Below are 18,456 nucleotides of genomic sequence, written 5' to 3'. Positions count from 1 at the left end.
GTCGTGACGGCGTTCCTGTAGGCGGATCCTGCAATATTGACGTCGTCCTTGGTGGAGAGCAGAGCGAGAGAGCTGCTGGCGCGAGACTGGGTCTAGGACGCGACGGGCGGTTAGGGGTACAGGTACAGCTGCAGGATGTCGTCGGAGGGTTCAGCGGCCTGGTCGGGCGCAATATCGAGGCGCGCCTGAAACTGTGGCTCGAGGCGACTTGGGCCTGCAGGGTCGGCGTCTGGAGAGGGCAATGATCGCAGTCGGGGCGAGGCAGTCGAGTGGCAGCCCGCTGCTCGACTGACGAAGAGCAGCAGGTTAGCGGCCGTGATGTGTGGCTGCGGGCCAATTGTGAGCATCCAAGGAAGACGGCACGGCGTCGCCTGACTGACAGACACAAACGCGAGGCTTGATGCCCCTCGACGGCAAAATACAGCGGCGATCAATACGGGTAACGGATGCAGCTGGCTATTAAGAGGCGATGTTAATGTGTTATTATTTTGCTATGCTGGAGTCGGTTCCAATAATAACGACCGTCTTGGCGGGAAAGGTACAGGTCAGGTACTGGTACGGCCATGCAGCGGGAGCCACACAATATTGGTGCGACGGGACATGAGAGACGACGCATCCATTGCCACATTCTGTCCCAAGTGCCTTCCCAGATTTGTCCCAGACTTGACGAGATATGACCCGCTGAGTGCGGCTGCCATGAAGTCTCCACGCCTGCTTCCCGTGGTTCGGTGACTGGAGAGCGTGGACGGGCCGCCCGGTGGCCTAGCTCGCGTCTACACTTTTGGGTGCAGGCTCGTCAGCACAGCATCCAGACAACCACCCGACGTCATACCAAATTTCCGCGTCGAGCCACCCTTCCGTAAACAATAATCCTGCCACCACACACGACCAGGCATCATGGAGTCGTATGTACTTGCCCCAATTGGCATCACAATAACTAATCGCATGTAGACTCACAGCATCTGAGCAGCGCGAGCTGCAGTCGCGCATGGAGAAGAAGCAGATGAAGGAATTCATGAACGTACGCCATCCATATTCTATGCTGCACGATAGCAATACTGACCAATCCAGATGTACTCCAACCTCGTCCAGCAATGCTTCGACCACTGCGTCAACGGCTTCGAGAGCAAGTCCCTCACCTCGCGCGAAGAGAGCTGCGTTATGCGATGCGTCGACAAGCACATGAAGGGCTCCCAGCGATTAGGCGACCGCTTCCAGGAACAAAACGCCGCCATGGCACAACAAGGTGGCATGGGCGGAAGATAAAATTCTGCGAGAGGAGCGCACGTCGTCAGCTATGAGCCGGTAGCAGGCTCGGCGGCAGCGCTGGCTATTTCATGTTATTTGGATCACGACATCTGTACAATAGAAACTATTTTTGGAATCTGGCTGGGAGCGGGCTATGATCTATGGCCTTGGTCAAGCAAGCTACAACCTTGCACTCAAATTCAATAAGCGCTCAGTTGCCGCTGTCACACGTCTCCGCTTAATGCCTATCTGGGACGAAATGTGCGGTGAATGTGTTTGCAGATGGCTAGCCGGTTTGTACGCGTGCAAATCGAGTCGCAGCTGACAAGCTAAAGGCGCCCGAATTCCAATGCTAGCTGTTCACAGCCGCGAACGTCGTCATGAGAGTGCCACGAAACACCAGTTCGGCCCTTCTAAGATACGGGGTTGTGGCGCACCACTTTGAGCGCACTATGGGCAATCTTGAAGAAATCCAGACGCGGCCAATCAAGCGCGCACAGGTCTACGAAGACATCGAGGCTGTACTGTGTGCGCTCGCTGCAATCTCCACGATGATCGCCTTTAGCGGTGGCTGTGCTGCATCTCCCAAGCCCTTGGCTGCCAGCCTATGACGCAGCAGCTACCGCTTCACCGACCCTGTTCTTGCCCTGAATCTCCTCCAGCCTCCCACACACCTCCTATATAACACACGCGCTGCGATCACCTTCCAGCTACACCACAACAAGAACTCTGCACAAACAAAGCGATTCGTCAACTCCCAAACCTAAACTACTACCTCTACCGACCAACAAACACAAGCAACCATGGGTCTCATGTGGCATAAGGGCTTTGGCGGCAAGCACGCCGGTAAGTGGCCCGCTTTGGAGCCGTCTGTTCCGGACAAAAGCACCAGTTGCTGACAAGATACTAGGTGGTGGTGTTGTCGCTGACCGTCACGGCGTCCGCCGCGCTCCCTTCCGCTTCTCTTGCGGACGCTTCAGCTGCTTCCGCTAAGCTAGTCGCCGAACCTTGACGACGATTCACGACCTGTAAGCTTTCTGCAAGACATTCGACGATGACCAGTCCTGACTTTGCTAGCTTTCATATCCCACATTTCGATGATTTCCTCTTGCGACGGCGTTGGTGCGATTGAATACGCATGACGGCGCGTAATTCAAGGAGAAGTTAGGCGATACCACGGGCATACATCTGCGACGCAGTTCCATGCTTCACAATACCCTCAGTAGCCTAATACAACATGTCTGTTCTTCACTGCACTTCCACACTCGTCGCACGCAATCCTCTGTCCCCCAGGGCTGTGTACACAACAAACAAGACAATCTGGAACATGACGTCACAGCCCACATCCTTGTCGCAGCTCCACATCCCAAATCCATCACGCGCCACAATGTCAAACCTCATGGCGGGGCAACCGCGCAGGCACACGACTCCAAGCAAAGCCAATGGGTGAATATCGCAACGGTACCAACCCACGATATAGCAAGATGCGGTCCATCCTCATCATCAACCCAAACTCCACGGAGCAAATGACCAACGGCCTGAAGCCGCTCGTCGACGCCCTGCAGTTCAAAAACGTTAATCAACACCACTCACCACACCCACCCAACAACTAACCACAGCTAGCAGACCGCCCACGAGTACTTTACCGCCCCCTCCGGCCCCAAGAGCATCAACAACGAAGACGACGCCGCAGAGTCGGTGAAACACTGCCTCCCCGCCTTACGCGAACAACTCGCCCGCCACGATGCCTTCCTCGTCGCATGTTACAGCCAACACCCGCTCGTCCCTCTCCTCAAACAAGAACCCGCTATAAGAGATAAGAGGAAACCTGTTACGGGTATCTTCGAAGCCAGTGTCGGTGCTTCTCTGCAAGCTATCCACCCCGACGAGAAGTTCGGCATAGTGAGCACGGGTAAAGTCTGGGAGACTATCCTCACGGATGCTACAATAGCCTTTTTGGGCACGGGCTCAGACGCGGGTAAAAGGTTTGCAGGCGTGGAAACAACGGGGCTCAATGCGACGGATCTGCATGATGCGCCGGCGGAGGAGGTGAAGAAGAGGATGAAGGATGCGGTTAAGAGGTTGTTGGGCAAAGGGAAAGTTGGCGCGATTTGTCTGGGTTGCGCGGGTATGGCGGGGATGGATGAGATGGTTAGGGAGGCTTGTGTGGAGGAGTTGGGGGAGCAGGAGGGAGGTAGGGTGAGGGTTGTTGATGGGGTTATGGCGGGGGTTGCGTGGTTGGATGGGGCTGTTAGGGCGGGGTTCTAGAATTAGTTCATGTACAAATAGTAGATGTCTGTTTGTGAAGACGTTGGATATGCGCTGTAGATTTGTAGAACCCTAATCAAGCGGCAGCTGGTGGGTGCAACATCTCCAGCGCTGGTGCAGACCAAAGACGGGATGACGTAGGCGGAGGGGAGGTGGTGGAGGTCTCTTCCCTCTACTTACGTGTGATGTCCCTAGGAAGACTAAACACCTGTACCATGGATGGGTATAATGAAGCGAAAGTCATATTCAGATAGCATTGATTCAACTTTGGAGACCCAGAATGTTCGATGTCAAGCTGTACTACTGTAGATGCTGTTTGAGTACGGTGTTGGACCTTGTCTTTTTTGGACGCCCAGTAAATGGACGTTACCCTTGTGAGACTCGATCTGTTTTCGGACTTGAGATGCCCATTCGAATCTGGTAGTATAGAATCGGGTAGTTGAGATGGCCGTTGCTGGGTGCTGATCGAAGACGGGATGACGTACCCGGAGGCCCACAACTTCGGACCTTTGATCATTCCACCGATACTACCCAACTGTATGCTTCACGCGTCACGCTTCACGCTTCACTCAAGCCTCGCCAAACACAAACCTCGCGGTTGCCATCTACACTGTTAGTTATCAATACACCAGTATGCAGTCGCTGCCAAATGAGCTCCTGGCTCAGATCGCCTCGCATCTCGCAGACCAAGCCCCATCGATTACCAAATTCCACCACGAGCCATCTTCGCACTTAACGCATTCTGATTCCACACCACTAAAGCTTCTCTCCCTAGTGTCATGGAGATGGAGAAAGGTTTTGCTTCCAATTCTCTTCCAATACGCCCGTATAGCACTGGACAAGGAAGCACTATGGGTACCAATGGATGCGCGACTCGTCGATAGCATGCAGGGAGAGTTATCCAAGTTGAGTAACCACGAGTTCATGATCTACACAAAACTTCGCAGCAAATTCAAGAGTACCTCTGGGTCTGCTTTCGAGCCGGCTATGGACGACGTGCTTATCCAATTGTGCCGCATTCAGGATGGAGACGAACACCTTAAGGCGACACTGCGAGCTGCGTGGATCCCGCATCTTTCTAAAGACTTCGACAGGTTCACACAATTTGTCACCCAGAATGATTTGAAACGCCACATCAAGAGCCTGGTGGTACATACAGATCAAGAATACAACTTGTGGCATGTGTCCACCGCGCACGACCACATGCTGAGCTCAGTCACCGACATCTGGACAAAGGCATTTTCCTGTCTAGACCCTACACGTATCGTTGTCGCTGCGCCACCAAAAACCATGGCCGCGCTGGTAGATTCAGCCATGGGCACCAACGATAACTGGGCTTTTGAGATGAAGATGCACTACATCGAGCTTCTCCAGAAAGAGCCTCCACTTGACAAGACTTCGAATAGCGAACCCCGGTATTCCAGCTGCCAACTCCTGCGACAAAGACCCTGGCACCACCTCGGCTACAACGAAGGCTCTTCCATCACCGTATACAGCACCTACGAATTCCATCTCATGGTGCCGCCCCGCATCCTCGAACTCGTCCTCTACCGTATCGCCAGCTTTGCCAAGAAAACGGAATTCTGCCGCCACTTCACCTCGTTTAGCTTCACCGCTGTCTTCCCCCTGCTATCAGGCCTCACGCCCGTACTATGTGGCATGCACATGATCCCGTCCATCACACAAGCCACGTTCCAGCTCGCCCCCGGCCCCGAAAGCGACCTCCTCAGCGACGCGAGCAAGCGGCGCAAAGCACAGTCTTCGGATTTCTGGTCTGAGTGGCGCATGGGATACAAGCAGATTGCTGATTTTGAGTTCTTTAGAAAGGGGAAGATGGGGGGCGCGAAGAGTGCATGTAGGACGTTGATGGAGATTGTGAGTAGGGACTGTTATACGGGACAGTTGAATGATGAGGTTACGGAGGCTGTGGAGGGAGCGCTGAAGAATGATGTTTTTGGATGGAAGGGGGATGGGGTGGGGAGGTGGGTTAGGGATCTGGAGGAGGGGGAGCATTCAATACAAGAAGGAGGCTGAATAGGTGTGGAGCCTGCATCGACGTTAGATCACACACTTTGCATGTATTCATGTCGATGTAGGCTGCAGACCTATTCGGGGGTTTCCACATGTTGTGTAAGAGCTTCAGCATGGGATGCCGTATACACCTTCACGGTACATTTCAAGTCGTAAGTCTAATTCGAATTTGGAATATGGGCTTCTTGGGACCCCCCGTATGTTCACGTGTTTACTCAGCGAAGACTTCGTCAGAATATTGACACCGCAGTCACATCAACATACCAACACTTCCATACCCACGACTCCCTTCCTCTCTTTCCCAATCCTAAAACCCCCCATCCTCTTATAACTCCCCACCATCTTCCTCAACCCAATACACCAACAAGAAAAACCCCCAATGATCGAACCCGTCATAGCATCAGCCCTGATACTCTCCATCCTTGCCCTCATCGCATACTATCTCCAACCAGAACAACCACATCACCAGCGCCACTACTACCACCAAGTTGGACGAGCGCACGTTATGGCTGATCCCCAGCGTCTTAGACGTGGAGGTGATGTGGATCGAGGAGCGGAGAGGTGGGGAAGAAGGGAATGGGAGGGGTATGAACGAGGAAATGAAGAGGGAGGAAGGGAAGCGGAAGAGTGGGCGGTAGGAGTCCGAGAGTTGGAAATGATTGGAAGGGGGGTTCTGGGGAGGGGGTTGGTGGTGGAAGAGGGTGTTGATGAGGATGAGAAAGCATTTGCTGCGGCGGTAGATCCAGTTGTCGAAGACACATGTACGCACAAGCCGAAGACTCACACAGACGCTACTCCACAGGCTTTGATCGTGCCGGTTATTCGTATCACAGTTCCTGAAAGCGATAAAACTTCTTCCATATTATCCTCGCACAGCGTAGAGCAAGGAGTTACCCCAGAGGACTACTGTAGTAACACGCTTGATCAGCAGCGTAGACAACGTGTTCGGTTTGACGAAGCGCTCAGGATGCATAGTTATGGGGGGAGTCAGTATGTGGGGAGGGTGGTGAACAGGGATGTTTAGAGGAGGGCAGCGGTGAGGAGCGAGAGTGAAGAGGGAAAGAAGGTGTAGGGAGGGGGTGTTTGAGGAACGGTGATGAGGCCGATGCCAGGTGTTTTGTTTGGGTGCATTGATGTTGTGAAGTATCGAGCACCTCTTGTGTACTAATCTCTCTCCCTGGATACTTTTCGGTTTGTGCTTAGGAGACACTACCGGCGATGCGTGCACGCATCTTTCCCAACGCCTTGGAGTTATATCTACTCTTAACCTAGAGTGTCTGCACATCAGATAATACAGACAGTTTCTTCTTCGCTGTCCTCAAACCATTTCCTCATCTCTTTGTAGCCGTCGTATCCTTCAGATCTTACCAACCCCACTCGATAATAATTTTTCGGTTCACCTGCAGGATAGAGCAACAAAGCCCACAGATTTGGCGCTTTTGCTTTAGCGGAGGTTCTTGGAGATGCCTTGTTCTCAATGCGGTAGAGAAGCATGACAACAAGATTCTCTAGTCCCGCTTCTTTCTCTTTGTGAAGCCAGTCCGTTATGCCGAAAATAAAACTATCGTTGGTTTCGTTGGCATCGTGGACCCAATTTTGAGACCAGTGTGTACCTTCGTCCTTCGGTAACCAGTCCGGTATCCGCGCCAGTTTCCCGCGAATTCGAAGGAGTCCTCCAGATACCTTTCCATATAGATCATCAGAACAAGTATCAGTACTGGCATCTACTATACTTGACTCTTCAACTATAAGTGTGGGATCGTGTCTCACATTTATCACATCTGGGCATGCTGCCCAGCACCATGAAGGGCCAACGTAGTTCCTTTTTCTGATATCGCGTATGCAAGCCTCAAGCCCGCGCGAAAGCATATAGCCCTTAGGTAGCCATGTCAATCCGTGGTGTAGATCACCTTTCCAGAGTCCGGCGAGATATCGATCTTGCAGCGCCTCGCCTATCATACGAGCAAGTCCGGCGATAGCGGGAAGGCGGTCTTTGTCGAACGTCAACGAGCGATGACCATATTGGAAAACCAACGAGTACCAATACTGGTACATTTCCATGGATGACATGCGCTTGTTTATAAACCTGATAATCGTTTCCGAGACTCCTACTGTGGACCCGATCCTGTCACTGGGTGCTTCATCCCCTTCAGACCATTCGCTTCTACCACAAGTGAAATGCATTCTCAAGCTTCCAAAAAGCAGGAGACGAGTAGACATCTCTTTTTCCTGAAATGTCCAGCATCTCCTGTCCCACTCTGATAGTGCTGAGTCCATCGTATACATTCGGCGATCCGGGTTATCACCCGTTCTTGACCGTAGTCGGATCAGGTAAGAGCCATTGATAGATTCCCGTATCGTTGATTGGAAGGGGATGTTCGACACGGGGGCTCGATCCAGGAAACTCTCGTGACATGATACCGAGTTGAGGCTGCAGAGAGTAACAAATGCATGGCGATAGACAAGATTCATTTGCGATGATTCGTGCGACCAGTCATCTTCATCATCCTGTATGATGCAGAGAGCGTCTATCCATAGATAGCGAAGGCCAATTGCTCTTGCGAGCGCGATGGCGTCATTCGTGGTTGGCGTCATGAGCTCTTCAGGCAGACTTGCGCATCTTCGCCCCAGAGATGCTTTCTCAGTCTTGAACTGTAAAGCAGAATCTTTTGCATTACCCCAGCAGTAGCTCAAGGCAGCGTACTTCATTTGCTGAGTCTTGCTGATGTCAGAGGACAGAACCAAGCGAGGAACATCAGACACGTCATGGCCGACGTCTATGAGCCTTGTAGGTATGAACGGAGATGGGGTATCAGGGTGGCACGTTGACGTGCAGTGCTCAAGCAGTTGACGCATCTTGAGAATGTTCGTAGGATGCAGGTACGAAGCATCCCGCTCGAATTGAGCTCCTAGCCAATCACAACAACCTTCAGACAAATCGTCAGTCTACACGGTTCATAATTTCGTTGGATGATCCGACTTACTGGAGTCTGCCTCAATGGGAAAGAAAGTCTGAAAGACGTCGGCTCCGTTCAAGCTGGCCAGATTATAAGTTGCTTCTATCACCAGCCCCTCAATACCTCTATCAACCACCCCTCTATCAACCACCGAAAGATATGCTATCAAATTCAGTGGACCATCGTCTATCGGAAAGATTCTCGCCTTGTCCGCAAGTGTCTCCTCTAGTGACTTGCGCAAAGCTTGACAGAATGCACAACCAAGTTGAGAAGAATGAGACAAATGAGGCATCTCAGGCGAGGGCTCGACGAGCTTCCAATCGAGGCGAACTAGTTCATAATGAGGTTGTACATAGACCCCTGGCTCCGCCCACTCAGGACGATAATTGATCTTGGACTCCGGGAAGGTTAGTCGCACAACGCCATCTTCGCCAACTACTTCCTGGCCCCCGATGGCGCCATCGTCAAAGCTGAGAAGGCTGCAGCGCTCGCAGAGCGTATTAGCCTTTGGCGTATCGCTCATTGATACGGCCTTCTAGGTCGCCAAAAGAAGGTAGGCATGCGATATGGAAGTGAAGAGAAGATGAATGAGCAAGATGCGCTCGCATCTGAAGAGGCTCTCACCAGACAGATATTGGATGGATATGTGACGGAAAGGAGCCTTGTCGATGGAACCGGTAGTATTATGGTGGGGCAGCCGAGCGGTGGTTATATGTGTAGCCTTACCAGGCTGGCGCAGTGCAGGTGAGATGATGTCATGATCAGGCTGTACTTCTTTCCCAGCCAGTACGTTTGGCAGGCACCGATCAGGACAACGAGCTAGAACAAGTTGGGAACCTGTGACGGCCCCACTATCATTTGGAATCTCTAGGAAGTATCGTCAGATTTCTCAGCTTCACAAAATGCGTCTAGTGTGTCAAAGACCACAGGTATCCGGCGAAGTATCCCTGACGGCGGTTGTAACTGTACTACTACTACTGCGTCTATTCAGCCCGTTCTAACCTCAATATTGAAGTATGCAGGCTGTTTGTAACTGTACAGATTTAGCATAACAACTCCTGTAGCTGCATGCGGAGAGTACAAGGTATTTAGAATATACACCTGCATAGGAACTGTAATGTAGAGTTACCCGACCGCGTTGCAGCTCTGCTCTGCATCAGAACTTAACCGTAATAATATAATAACTTGCTGTTCTGAGCATATATCGCAGACCCTTGAGGGTAAACCAGATGTCTATAATGTCGTTGCAGCGATGCAAAAGATCAGCGGCGTATATCGAGCGCCCGATCCGACAGGGCGCTGAGGATGCATACTCGCACTTATAATCAACACTTGAGTAGAGTAGAGAAGTCGAGGAGTGAAAAAACCAAATGGAAAGAGGAGGGCGCGCTTAAGAAATGTAAATAAAGTTGATTCTATCTTGCATGGGTATATAAGTGTAAATGCCAAAAGCTCATCATCTTCCGTAGTCGTATCATGTATCGTATGACCAGTGAGATCCTCGTGTACCGTCTCATGACCCATCATTTCATGACCATGTTCTCCAAATAACCGAAACCATAAATGCAAACAAAACATGATCGTCCAACAGTCACCTCACCAGCTCATCACGTCATACACAGCATCTCCTCCCACCCAACCGTCCACCTTACACTCCCCATAACCACAACCAACAACCCCACTCCGGCCGCCACACTCGCCCCCGCATAAACATACGCACCTCTCCTCCTCTTCGCCGTATCGATCTCCACAATCCACGTGCTAACCGTCGTCAAACAGCCACAGAAGCCATCTTGTATCCCCTGGAGTACCGCACAGCCAACCACACTACCTCCAACCAGCCCTGTACTGCTGAGAGGCACGTGTTGGAGATCGTATGCCATACCCAGTACCGCAGTACCAAAGATATTGACGGTGAAGGTGCCGAGTGGGAAGGACGGCGCAATGGGATTGAGGAACAGGGAGATGTAGTAGCGGAGGAGACAGCCTGCGGGGGCGAAGACGCATGCGAAGAGGGCTTGGGAGCGCCATGTTGAGTAAGGTGGGAGACACACCATGATGATTGCGCCGAACCATACGCCCCAGCCCAGGATGACGAAAATAGGGTCGCAGACGCGGCGTGTGAAGCGGAAGGGTAGGCTGGGTGTTATGCGGTCTAGGGCCAGAGCGAGATGAGCGCCGATGTGTAAGGCGCAGTAACATGTTGCTATGGTTATTATGATGGTGGCGAGGATGGCCATGACGGAGTATCCGCCGTTGCGGGGTACTGTGGTGGTCACAGACGGTGTAGATGCACCCGCGGGATAAGGATGATTGATAGGACTTTTCAAGTCATTCGACAGCGCGAGGAAGATGTCGCGCATGAAACTCGAGAAACTGGTGAATGAGCCGCAAAACCCTGTTGCAAGACCAATGTACATCGGTATAGTTTTCTTGATCTTCCCATGCCGCGCCTTGTGTTGCGAGTGTTCAATGTCGTTGGCAGGATAATCGGTGGGTTCGGGCAGTTTCTCTTCACCATCATTACTATTACTGCGACTCCCCCATTCGGCAGCGAAGAGACGGCGGTCTTCGGACAGGAAGCCCATTATGAATGTACCCGCGACATTGGCCCAGAGTTCAGAGAAAATGACGGGTGCGCCGGGGTAAAATGTCAGGGCCTGTAGACCCAGACGAGCTAAGGTACCCCATATGGAAAAGAAGATAAGGTAAGAGATGGTGTACAGCTCCGTGGCACATCTCGATGCTTTTTGTTGTCCAGGGGTGCGCTTGGAGCGCAAGTAGTACTCTGCGTCTGTGTGGTGATCATCGTAGCGGTGGGAGTGATCGTGGCCGTCTTCTTGGACAGGCGACATGCTGGGCAGGGCCGTGATGTCTAGTTGAGACCCTGATGCAGCACCGGGCGCTACTCGTCCGAGTGGAAAAGAGGGTCTTCTCGATCGGTGTGGATGTGTTTGAGATGCCGGACTACCACCACCCGCATTCTCTCTCTGCGACGCCCTACTCTGTGCTCGCGTTCTGGGTGTGCGCAATGGCGTGGGAAGATTCGGCGAATGCGCGTTGTCGTTGTAGAGATGGAGCCAGGAGTCTGCTCCTAGGAGGTCGTCGTCGTGCTTGCTCTCGCCGGCTCGTGAGGAAACTGTGCTGAGCGAACGGTGCTTCCCGGCGTTTTTGTCCCACCGCTTCGCGCTGCTGTACGAATGGTTCCGCTGTCGCGTATACGGCACGTTGGGTGCGGGCGAGGCGGTCGAGGTAGGCGAGGGCAATGGCTCGCTATCCGCGTGCTCCGAGTGGACTCTCTCGAGGTCGAGGTTGAAGTCGTGCAGCCGGCGCAGGTCGCTGCGGGTTCGCGATCGCGGTTCCGGGCGGTGCGCTGATTCTTCAGAGAGGGTGGAAGAGCGCAGCGACGAGCGCTGGTTGTTGAAATGCGACTCGCGCTTGGTGGGGACATCGTCGTCGTCGAGTGCAGCGTTGGCCATAGCTGCCGTCCTGGTCCCGTTTGTGCATGCAGCGTCGATGTGCAATGACGTGCGGGTCCCAAGATGAGCAGTCGCCCGTAACTTTGTAGTGTAGAATTTCAGCTCAAGACGCCGTGTGCAACTTGGAGTAACGCGCCATGCTGCTTTCTATGATGCCGGGACAAAAGTGGCGATGCCCGAGAATAAGACAGCACACGTATATCAGCCCTCCTTCGCGTCTCTCCTCCCTCCTGCGCCAAATAAGAAAAGGTCAAATCTCAGTAACCTTTGCTTATGCACATAATGGGACGAATGGCGCGCGCTTCCTTTTTCTCCGATTGGCAGGGACTCCCCAGTCTAGCGGCACTGCACCTGCCGAGGCGTGACAAGGTTTCGTGTCACGGAGGCGCCCGACGCCATGGCATCTGTTATCGCCGGCATGTGGGGAGCTAGGCGTGACCACGCGCTTGTCTCATGCACCTTCTTGAATGGACAGTAGGTGTCAAGTTGAACAACAACTATATATTCCAGAATACCAAGACCTGCAATACTACTGTATCTTCTCTACGTAATTACACTGCGAATCCACCATGTCTGGCATCAACCTCCCCAAGAACGCCCACGTCTCAACACACCCATGTCTCCAGGCGAAGCTCTCACAGCTCCGATCCGCGAGCACAGGGTCCAAAGATGCGCAAACCCTGGTGCATGAACTCGCTCTCATGGTCGGCTATGAAGCTCTGGCCGCTGGCCTAAAGGCACAAGAGGCAGGCCTCGTACGTTCACCCATTCCATCACATTTACATTCACCCGGTCACATCATGTCACAAAGTGGGGTGGTACTCCACGACATATACATAGAAGGATTCCCATATTCCCATATTCCCATATCCCCAGATCACCCAGCCAACAATCATAGCAGCAATGCTATACCATACCATACCACCTACTAACATGCCGTCTCTAGGACAAATCCCCGCTCGGCTACGAATACACCACAACCACCACCTCCCCCTCACCGACCTCCATATCGCTCGTCCCCATCCTCCGCTCCGGCCTCTCCATGGTCCCCGCGCTCTCCTCCCTGCTCCCCATGCCCGTGCCCGTCCACCACCTCGGTCTCTACCGCGAGAAATCCACTTTACAACCCGTAGAATACTACAACAACCTGCCCTACCACACCCCGCACACAGCTGGCTCAACCAAGCCCCAACCAGAGCTGGCGATTATTGTAGATCCCATCATCGCGACGGGTGCGACGGCACAGGCGGCCATTGACACGCTGAAGGACTGGGGTGTGAAGCGGATTATCGTCGTGGCTATTCTGGCGACGGAAGAGGGGCTGCAGAAGGCGTGTGGAGAGTGGGAAGAGGGGGTTGAGGTGTGGGTTGGTGGGTGCGATAAGGGGGTTGATGAGAAGGGCATGATTAAGCCCGGGCTGGGCGATATTGGCGACAGGCTGTTTTTGACGTTGGGGAAATAAGTAAATAAGGGGATGCGAATCATGAATGAATGTGATATAAAGGATATATGGCGAATGAATACATTCTACAATGTGTTCTATGGGTTCCTCAAATGAGTTCCCTCTTCTGCATCGTCGATTTGGTGTAAATCAAGGCTTCGGAAATGCTACTCAAGCGACAGGTTCCATTGAATCAGCGAGGCCCAGGGCGGTTAGGGTTCAGGACCTTGAACATCAGAACATACGCCGTATCATTTGAGTTCAACTGATGATCGCGCCAGAGCCAATCCCAGTGAACAGAAGACTGGTGTGGCATGCTTTGGGCGACGGTCCTGGCATCTTGTTCAACGCCCAAATCGAAGTCACACTTGATGCGGCCTATCCCGGCGGTCATATGCTGAAGTAGAACCGGAAAGGTTTCGTAGAAGTAACCGCGACGGCGTCGCTTTGCAAACCACTCTATTTGCGAAGCTTCCGAGTCTTTGGGCTTGAACGTCAAGTCCATGGCCATCTGCCACGCGGCATCGTGTTGTACAACGTTGTTGAACATATTGTGCGCAAGCTTGGGATACACAGCTGCGTCTCCTTTGAACAGTAGAGTGCATGCACCGGCCGGCATGCCGAGCGATTCCAAGGCGTCAGCCTCTATGATCCAGGGTGCGATAGCTTTCGTCACGGACTGGGCTTCTGGTAATACATGAGCTGTGAACCAGTCGTGGAATGAAGGTGGGCTCCAGTTTGGCCAGATCCTCCGGTTACGTTTAGGCTTCTTTTTGCCCTCCTGTCTGCCTTCTCGCACATATACTCGTCTCTCGTTGAGCCAAGGGTATGGATGGTGACAAGTAGAAGCTGTTTTCCAGATGCTGACGCGTCGTTCGATGCGGAGTTTTGGCATATCGATGCAGAATGGTATGAAACCTCGCATGTGGCACTCCGGATGCGCGATAGAAGTTCGGTTTTCAACAAGGCGGAGACATTGGATCTGCTTCCGCAGGCCCAGGGGCAGGCAGTTGAGGAATCGTATTGCGATGGCTGCGGCCGAGAATGGGTACCTAACGGTATTGGGGTAATCGTTATTCTCAGTAGGAAATCCAGAGATGGACACGTTATGCATGAAATCTCCGTCCGTAGGAATCGACCAGAGTTTGGACTGTAAATTGGTAAGATCCAAGAGGTTGCGAGCTGGTAGTTGAGCGCCTGATGGTGTCCGCAAGATGTCCATCCACTCTATGTCGTCGTGCGCGAACTCGGGATGCTTTGCGAGCACAGTCAATGTGTGCTGGATGAAGTCGCGGTAGATCGATGGAGCTTCTCCCCAGTCATGGCCTTTGGAGAACCATGTTTCGTCGCGGTTCGAGCGCCAGGCAGAGAGTATGGGCTGAAACTGTGGATAGCATGTAGCTATCTCTTCCTCTCCGGCCTCCGTTAGAAACCTACGGGCCATTTCATCCACGACATCCTCCTTGTAAAGTAAGATGTGGCCAATGTCATCGACCCATTGATCGTCACTCTCGCGTGGCGTGTGCACGAAAGCAGCATGGAAAGTTAGATTGACTTCGAATGCGCGACAAAGTAGCTCCTCTAAGATGGTATGGCAAGTGAAGCCAAGCGACATGTCGTCAGCTTCCTTGTTGGTGATGGTAAACTTGTGTGTCTTTGCGTCGTATGTGGATTCTGTATCCGGGAGGTAGAGCTCGTATACGATATCTCGAAGTTCTCGCGGTAGATCCATGAAGGATAGATTGAGTCGTTCTGATTCGGTAGCGGCATCCTGGTCTGGCGGTACAGTGGGAGAGGGCGGGATATTGATATTCTTGACGATGAACATGCGGGCCAAAGCTGAAGATTCATGGAAGGCCATTGTGATTTCGCCCGTATGTGGGATGTCGATGGGAGTCCAGGTGAATGCTCGAAGACTACGAGGGAGCCCGGGAGTCATACACTGAGAATTGTTCCAAAGACACGTTGATCTAGTAACTGTGGCCGGAAGACATCCAGGTCGCAGCATGCAATGGTGTTATCACGGTTCGGTTGGGAGTGCTGCCTGGGAATATCCGCAGCTCGTGACCCGACTTCCAGCGCATCATTGCGGCTTCTTGTTTAGCTCGAAGTACAATTCCCAGTGGTTTTTACACCCAGGATTGAATGCGCTTCCGCATTGTGTGCATTTGCTTCCGCTGTCCATGTATTCAGTAACGGTCAACACATGCTTGCACTGTCCGCAAAGCACTGCGCTTTCGTCTCTTTGTTTGTAAGGCCAGATGTCAGACTCGTGGGACTCGCATGCATCGTGACAGCTGATACATGCGTAGAACTTCTGGCAGCAAAAATGCTTGATGGCGATGATGTCAAGCGGGGAATGCCAATGAGAGCATTGCGTTAGCGGTGTGACCGACAAGCCGTGAACAGTCGGAGAGTCTTGCGTTTCGGATGACATTAGGGTACCGGCAATGTTCGTGTGGTGGAATGCGGTGCTAAGGCCGTGCATGTGAAGGATTTCGGCCGGCTGTGAGGCTGAAAGCTAAGAAGCGCTGCGGGATGATCAAGTGGGTGACCCCACTCTTTCGTCATCGCTTCATCCAGTCGGAAACACCAAGTAGAGTGATGGATACTGTAACCCGTCTTTTTCTTCTGGACACATAGATTTGAAGCATACATTGTTAGATGTAAATGCCGCAGTGCAACGGCATGGCTTCCGTAGCTGCCTGGCATCGGGTCCCACAGGATGTATAATGAAACGTCGCGACACTTGCCAATTCGCTGAAGAGATTTCCTATTGGATCACCGTCCCCATTGTTTTTCAGCGATGCTTCGCTCAAGTCCGAGTTTTGCCGGATGCTCTTACGGTACAGCACAGCTCAGAGCCCTCAGACGTCACTAGCCCCGCGTCACCCCACTAAGCTGTAAGAAGTGCTGCTCCTGCTCAACAACAACAACATTCCGTGCCTTCCTCATTCACAACACTCGATCACAATCCCACACCCTTATATCCTAACGTAACATCTTTTCACGCAAACACAACCAATCCAACCGCAAACATGGCTCGTCAATTCTTCGTTGGCGGCAACTACAAGATGTGGGTACTTTCACAAGCTGTGAGTGCTTGGAGAAGATGAAGAGAAGCTGACAAGTCTAAAGGAATGGCGACATTCAGACCATCAAGTCGCTCGTCGAGAACCTCAACAAGGCCCAGCTCGACCAGAACACAGGTACGTCGAAACATATTTCCAGCGATCCGAGAAAAGCGCAAAACTCCATCATACCATCAGGATGACGAAAGACTGACACCAAGACCAGAGGTCGTCATCGCGCCACCAGCCCTCTACCTCCTCCTCGCACGCGAGCACCTCCGCAAGGGCATCGAGGTCGCGGCGCAAAACGTCTTCGACAAGCCTAACGGTGCCTTCACCGGCGAGATCTCGGCTCAACAACTCAAGGACAGCGGCATCACCTGGGCTATCCTTGGTCACTCGGAGCGTCGCCAGATCCTACAAGAGACTGACGACTTCGTCGCCAGCAAGACAAAGACTGCCATCGACAACGGTCTCAGTGTAATCTTGTGCTGCGGTGAGAGCCTGGAGCAGCGCGAGGCGGGCGAGACCGTCAACGTTGTGACCAAGCAGCTCAAGGCTGTCGCGGACAAGGTCAAGGACTGGAGCAAGATTGTCGTTGCCTACGAGCCCATCTGGTGCGTCAAGCTTATAAAGATAATTTTCATGCTCAATCACTAACGTAGAACAGGGCCATCGGTACCGGCAAGGTCGCAACCACCGAGCAAGCACAAGAAGTCCACGCCGCCCTCCGTGAGTGGCTCAAGAAGGAGGTCTCTGCCGAGGCTGCCGAGAAGACCCGTATCCTGTACGGTGGCAGTGTCTCAGAGAAGAACTGCGCGGAGCTTGCCAAGCAGGCCGACATTGACGGTTTCCTTGTCGGCGGTGCTAGCTTGAAGCCTGCCTTCGTTGACATCATCAACGCCAACCAGGCATGAATGCCTCGAAGCGATGCTCGTCTATAGTTGATTGGAGCGTGCTTCGACAGCTAATGGTTATGATCTTATGAAATAAAAGAAGACTTGGCTAGGACCTATGTAGATTCAGCAGAATGAACGTGCATGAAGACCATCGCTTTAGGCTCTGCAAGTTTCGTGATTCCTGTGTTTTTGATACATTGTTTGTACAGCGTTTATGAACTCCCCAGCCAGTGTATGTCGTTCACATCCTCTTGGGCATACCGAAAAAAGTCGGGTCCTTTAACATTCATGTCATAGAGGCAGAGCTCTGGTCGATATGCCGCTACGCCTTGCCATGATTCTCGCTGGATATCGTCGCGTGTAATATTCGTCTGCCTTCACCTTCAATCCTTCACATGTTGATTTTGCTGCCGTGGAACGGACTCCAGATGCCCCTGACGTTCTCGTTCAGACTCTTCACTGGTCGTCCATCCAGCCTCCTGTTCTTCTCTCCTGTGCTGTTCCTTAACATCTCCGCCTTTTCCCTCACACCCTCATTTTGCAGATTCCTCACACATATTGATCGTTGAGCGCCGTTAATGTAGTTTGCGATGATGACGGGGTGGTGGCGTGGCCGTGGGCTGACGGAGATTTCGATCTGAGGGTTGCGCTTGGCGAAGGCGGGGAGAGAGGCTTTGAGGAAGGCGTTCATGCCTTTCGACGACCCCCACCAGTTGCAGTAGTGGAAGGTGATGGACTTGCACGGCAGGACAAAGGCTCCTACGCCGTTCTGAGGACGTAGTTAGCATCGAGGATGACAAATGCGGGGATGGATGTATCAGTGGAAACATACCTGAGCCTTTGCGACCGTCTTGATAGCCGAGAGAGGCATGTTGGCGGGCAATTGCGGTGGTGACGGCGGTGCTTTCACCAATCTCAAAGTCCAAAGTCGGGCCCGGATCTCACGTGCGGCGGTCGCAGCCTAGGTTTGCGCTAGTGCGAACTCCGCGTCGCAGCTTCCTCGAACGCCCCAACTCCCAAACATCGACTTTCATCGTCGCGCCCTCCACTCCTCATATTCCA

At 52.7% G+C, this 18,456-nt stretch overlaps 8 protein-coding genes across 8 annotated transcripts; 5 read left to right on the top strand and 3 right to left on the bottom strand.

Moving 5' to 3' along the window:
- Positions 1–897: 897 nt before the first annotated feature.
- On the top strand, positions 898–1,266 carry TIM9 (protein transporter tim9; the record flags this gene model as incomplete). Its single annotated transcript, XM_051467897.1, has 3 exons — positions 898–905; positions 952–1,021; positions 1,072–1,266. 3 exons carry the CDS (start codon positions 898–900, stop codon positions 1,264–1,266), a joined length of 273 nt encoding a protein of 90 aa, XP_051329056.1.
- A 1,466-nt stretch (positions 1,267–2,732) lies between these two features.
- On the top strand, positions 2,733–3,516 carry J4E85_003630 (uncharacterized protein; the record flags this gene model as incomplete). The annotated part of the gene is made up of 2 exons (XM_051467896.1): positions 2,733–2,822; positions 2,872–3,516. 2 exons carry the CDS (start codon positions 2,733–2,735, stop codon positions 3,514–3,516), a joined length of 735 nt encoding a protein of 244 aa, XP_051329055.1.
- Positions 3,517–4,149: 633 nt separating this feature from the next.
- Positions 4,150–5,422, top strand: J4E85_003629 (uncharacterized protein; the record flags this gene model as incomplete). Its single annotated transcript, XM_051467895.1, has 2 exons — positions 4,150–5,371; positions 5,400–5,422. The coding sequence occupies 2 exons, from the start codon at positions 4,150–4,152 to the stop codon at positions 5,420–5,422; spliced, it is 1,245 nt and encodes a 414-aa protein (XP_051329054.1).
- A 4,853-nt stretch (positions 5,423–10,275) lies between these two features.
- J4E85_003628 (uncharacterized protein) lies at positions 10,276–11,983 on the bottom strand (the record flags this gene model as incomplete). The annotated part of the gene is given in 2 exon segments (XM_051467894.1): positions 10,276–10,347; positions 10,367–11,983. 2 exon segments carry the CDS (start codon positions 11,981–11,983, stop codon positions 10,276–10,278), a joined length of 1,689 nt encoding a protein of 562 aa, XP_051329053.1.
- Positions 11,984–12,552: 569 nt separating this feature from the next.
- On the top strand, positions 12,553–13,445 carry J4E85_003627 (uncharacterized protein; the record flags this gene model as incomplete). The annotated part of the gene is made up of 2 exons (XM_051467893.1): positions 12,553–12,738; positions 12,930–13,445. The coding sequence occupies 2 exons, from the start codon at positions 12,553–12,555 to the stop codon at positions 13,443–13,445; spliced, it is 702 nt and encodes a 233-aa protein (XP_051329052.1).
- A 172-nt stretch (positions 13,446–13,617) lies between these two features.
- On the bottom strand, positions 13,618–15,285 carry J4E85_003626 (uncharacterized protein; the record flags this gene model as incomplete). The annotated part of the gene is made up of 2 exons (XM_051467892.1): positions 13,618–14,750; positions 14,862–15,285. 2 exons carry the CDS (start codon positions 15,283–15,285, stop codon positions 13,618–13,620), a joined length of 1,557 nt encoding a protein of 518 aa, XP_051329051.1.
- A 1,177-nt stretch (positions 15,286–16,462) lies between these two features.
- Positions 16,463–17,412, top strand: J4E85_003625 (uncharacterized protein; the record flags this gene model as incomplete). Its single annotated transcript, XM_051467891.1, has 4 exons — positions 16,463–16,500; positions 16,563–16,633; positions 16,722–17,112; positions 17,166–17,412. 4 exons carry the CDS (start codon positions 16,463–16,465, stop codon positions 17,410–17,412), a joined length of 747 nt encoding a protein of 248 aa, XP_051329050.1.
- Positions 17,413–17,785: 373 nt separating this feature from the next.
- On the bottom strand, positions 17,786–18,265 carry J4E85_003624 (uncharacterized protein; the record flags this gene model as incomplete). The annotated part of the gene is made up of 2 exons (XM_051467890.1): positions 17,786–18,163; positions 18,227–18,265. 2 exons carry the CDS (start codon positions 18,263–18,265, stop codon positions 17,786–17,788), a joined length of 417 nt encoding a protein of 138 aa, XP_051329049.1.
- Positions 18,266–18,456: the final 191 nt, after the last annotated feature.

The sequence above is a fragment of the Alternaria conjuncta genome (assembly GCF_024043145.1).
Source record: "Alternaria conjuncta strain BMP 0040 chromosome Unknown scaffold_4, whole genome shotgun sequence".
In the NCBI taxonomy this organism is placed as follows: domain Eukaryota; kingdom Fungi; phylum Ascomycota; class Dothideomycetes; order Pleosporales; family Pleosporaceae; genus Alternaria; species Alternaria conjuncta.
This window is presented reverse-complemented; position numbering and strand designations above follow the sequence as displayed.